The sequence below is a fragment of the Lissotriton vulgaris genome, chromosome 7, assembly GCF_964263255.1.
Source record: "Lissotriton vulgaris chromosome 7, aLisVul1.2, whole genome shotgun sequence".
Classification (NCBI taxonomy): domain Eukaryota; kingdom Metazoa; phylum Chordata; class Amphibia; order Caudata; family Salamandridae; genus Lissotriton; species Lissotriton vulgaris.
In genome coordinates this window covers 74,558,744-74,563,018 of record NC_141695.1, presented here as the reverse complement: position 1 = coordinate 74,563,018, position 4,275 = coordinate 74,558,744, and the positions used below count along the sequence as shown (strand labels likewise).

General features: G+C 38.3%; 1 protein-coding gene across 1 annotated transcript; it reads left to right on the top strand.

The window, feature by feature from the left end:
- The first annotated feature begins 1,946 nt into the window (after positions 1-1,946).
- Positions 1,947-2,927, top strand: LOC147700797 (olfactory receptor 8G17-like). The gene has a single exon (XM_086929238.1). It carries the CDS (start codon positions 1,947-1,949, stop codon positions 2,925-2,927), a length of 981 nt encoding a protein of 326 aa, XP_086785364.1.
- Positions 2,928-4,275: the final 1,348 nt, after the last annotated feature.

Below are 4,275 nucleotides of genomic sequence, written 5' to 3'. Positions count from 1 at the left end.
GTAGATAATACAATGAAACATATATTTTCCATAGTTTCATTGCAGGAACTCTTCAGTCACATTCTTAGGTCAGAGATATAGCTAAACTGTCTTCCATTGCTACAAACATCACAAAACTGCAGACAGCTTACTGCCTCCACATGGTACTGTCTGGCGTGGATAGAGGGGAATTCAAATGTCGTTCAACATAATGAAAATGTGGAAAAATACAGTACAGTCATGTAATGAGACACTACTAATTGCCTGTAACAGGTAAAAGGAACATACAGCCCATTTTACATGCACCTTGTGGCAATATAGTTCCTGAAACAGGCAGTCAACATCTTTCCTTAAATGCTGGAGATGAGTGTGCGTGTTCCTTGAGGACCATAAATGGTGGGTATTGCTGAGAGTTGACCTTTATGATTGAGTTAAGTCACAATTAGTCACTTAGTCAACAAGACTTGAGTAAGACAGGGGCACAACAGATCCTGAGATCATCAGTAGCAACAAGCAGAGCGGTCACAGGACTGTGGCAGAAGACCAACTGCAAGATGTCAATTTAGAATTGATTTCCAAGTTGTATGAAATCAATTGATTAATAGATTTCTCCATGAGTTTAGAGAACAGGAGTGAGATAAAACTATGACAATTAGGAGGTTCTGTAGAGTCTGCAGTATGAATTTTTAATAGAGGTAACACCCGTTTCCAAAACTCAGGACTGATGACGGGAGAAAAGAGGCATTGCAAAGGGTCACCAAGAGAAGAATAATGTTGTCTAAAACTAATACAAATTAAAGTGGGAACCCAATTGCATCATTCAGAAAGGTTGTAGTATTCTCACATTCAGATAATAAATTCAAAGCTGCTAAGGAAGGGCCTTTAGGATCAGCATAGATGCAATAAAAAATGCCTAAAAAGGTTGCTACTGGTTGAGCCACAAAATGTACATGTATTTGTAAAATTTCTCAATGAGTCTTACAAACATCCCTATAGGTGGTGGTTATGATGTTGCTGGCAAGCATGCCATGTAGATCAGATGTGATTCTTAACGTCGGATAGATTGTATTGACAAAGGGGCTTCTCTGATTTTGCTGCAGGTGTAAGTTCAGAAAAACTTCCCTGTTGTTGTGTTACTCTTAGCACTATTTTCTCACATCCATAAACATATGCAGGAGTTTGTTTCTGAAAAAGCAAACACAAAGAATTGGCCTAAACATGGAGAAGTTTTTTATTGTATTGTTGTCCCTGCCCACTTCTGCATGTCTTGCAGATTGTCCCATACATGGTTGCCAGTAGCTGTGTGCAGAACAAATGTCCACCATCATTTAGAGGCATGTAAGCTGCCAGTGTGGTTAGTAGGAGTGCCGCCACTTTAGGGCAGAGCACTTGCTCCAACAAACCTTAGTCAGGCTTTGTGTTTTATTGAACAGTCTTAGAACACAGCTCTGTACATCTGAGAGCCATTTGTTTTAGAGTTGTATATAGCTCTAACTATTTGCATACAGAATGATATTAAAGGAAGTGTCAGAGATTGCAGAGTATTTTATTACTGAAACGTGATGAAACGAGGCACTGCATAAGTTACTGATTGTTCTGATTCATTGAGGAAAACATTTCTACTTACTCTAGCAATCAGTACTTAAATGTCACAATTAACTGTTAGTGTTAATACAACATTTTCTGGTTGACCTCTGGTTGAAGAATGCTAACTGTCGTACCATGTTTTAAGAATGGCACTCCCAGTGATTCAGGTATAAGAAGAAAACATGTCGAAAAAAGAAATTACACTTAAAATTAGAGGAGACCAAACAATATTATACATGTTAGAATAGTAATTCTGTGCTCACAATGTTTCATTTGTTTCATTTGTTAATGCCAAGTATTAATCAATCAGATCAATTAACTTCACTTTATTTTATCCACAGATTATCTTTAAGTTCTAGCACTGCTGAATTTCTGGATCAATGAATAAAGAAAATAAAAGCTCAACTGAATATTTTTTAATTGTCGGATTTTCAGATATTCCGCAGTTGCAAATTCCACTTTTTGTTGCATTTCTAATAGTTTATCTGTTAACTTTAGCAGGAAATCTTCTTATCCTGACAACAATTTACTTAAACGCACATCTGCAGACACCTATGTACTTCTTCCTGACACATTTGTCCTTCCTTGATATTTGTTACGTTTCAGTCCTTTTTCCAAAGTTGCTGGCCCACTTCTTTCTGGAGGGCACGGTGGTGTCATTTACTGAATGTCTAGTACAGCTGTTTTTTTTCCTAGACATGGTAACAGTTGAAGTCCTTCTCCTCACAGTCATGGCTTATGATCGCTATGTCGCTATCTGCAATCCTCTGCGATACATGACCATCATGAACAAGGCTGTGTGCATGTGGTTGGCTGCTGGAAGCTGGGGTGTTGGGCTTCTAAATGCAGCTCCACATATTGGGCTTTTGACCAAGCTCTCTTTCTGCAAATCCCACACAATTACCCACTTTTTTTGTGATCTGATTGCCTTGTTGAAAATTTCTTGCAGTGACATTTTCAACAATGAGACACTCATTTACATCTGTGGATCTGTAATAGGAATGATGTCATTTATTTTAATCATCATATCGTATAGCAAAGTTGCTGCTTCAATTATGAACATCAAATCCAAGAGTGGGAAGGACAAGGCCTTGTCCACGTGTGCCTCCCACCTTACTGTGGTTGTTTTATTGTATGCATCCCTCTGTTCTTTGTACATGCGGCCGATATCCACATATTCAAATAAAGAGAGCAAAATAATGTCTATGTCATATGTAGCTGTTACTCCACTGTGTAACCCAATTATATACACTTTGAAAAATACAGAGTTTAAAAAGGCACTAAGCAAATCAAAGAAAGCTAACGTAATGAATGATACTGCAAGAAGGCTGCATAATGATAAAGGTGCCAAACCAATTTAGAAAAAAGTCATTTTCCAAACAATTTTTGTACTACAATTACATTCACTGATGTATTGATCCGGAACTGCTTGTGATGTCTTTCTAAACTTCAATCTAGTTGCTAATGTTTTAGAAGAATGCTATTTTAAAAAAAACATTTCCAAAGAAACACCCATGTAATTATAGTATTTTTTCCAAAATAGGAATGCTTGAAGAAATGTTAATAAAAGCAGCATATTTACATTAAAACCTGATTTTAGATTTTAGTGCCTCAGCAAATTAACATTTTACAATTACGATTTTTTTATGTTTTAAAACTGCTACTTTAGTATTCCTCATCTGATCATTTATATGGATGTGCAAAGATATTTTTCAATAATGTTTTTTTTTCTTACTTTATGTTTAAAACCTACTCTGCAATGCGTATTGTAATGTGTTTCTTTTTTCGTTTAATAAAAAAAAATAAAAAAAAAAAGAAGAAAATCAGATCTCAAAAGACACTCAAAAGACAAACAAGACAGAACAAATTAAAACATTCACCCACGTCAAGAGATTTGGGTTAAATCCATAATTCTTTTGCTCATCATGCCACCCCAGTTTAGACACAGCCATACGCAAATCAGTCTTGACCATGTTCCTAATGGGAACAATCAAGCCCGGACTGCCAAGCCCGGCCCTCCCTGGTTGAGAAACAAACAACCTAAGACCGGTTCTGGGCTTTCACCCCTCATCAACCAGGCTTCAATACAGTGGCACAGTGAGCAAGGGGCCCAAGTCAGGCGTGCAAACAAAAATGGATTAACCCAGATCTGTGAAGGGGGGTGAATGTTTGATTTGTTCAGTAATCCATCCGTCTTCTGTTATTTTTGCATTTGTCACTAAAGTGGGAGGGGTATGCCCAGACGTGGGTCCCCTGCTCGCCACGCCACCAGAATCAAGACTGAATCAAGACTGATGAGGGGAGAAATCCGAAAACTGGTCCCAGGATGATTGTTTCTGGTCCAGGGAGGACCTGTTCTGGTATCTCAGGCAGGGAACAGGGTTAAGACTGATTTGAGTATGTCTGTGTTTAAACTGGAGTGGCATGGCGTGCATAAAAACAATGCATTTAACCCAGATCTGTGACTGGGGTGAATGATTGATTTGTTCAGAATTCCGTCCATCATCTGTTCTTTTTGCACCAATCAGATCCCAGCATGAGATCGGGAAGGTTCGCTTCCCAATATATACAAATTGGAATTTCTTGTAATAACTCTGCAACTACTGAACAGATTTACATCAATCAGGCAATTGTAAAGCTCGCTACTCACCCATAGGGGTCTCAAGGCGCTGGGGGGAGCCGCTCTGCTCAGTCAAAGAGCCAGGTCTT

What these genes read in the sequence shown, in the direction of transcription:
- LOC147700797 (XM_086929238.1), top strand. Translation starts at nt 1,947, where the DNA reads ATGAATAAAGAAAATAAAAGCTCAACTGAATATTTTTTAATTGTCGGA.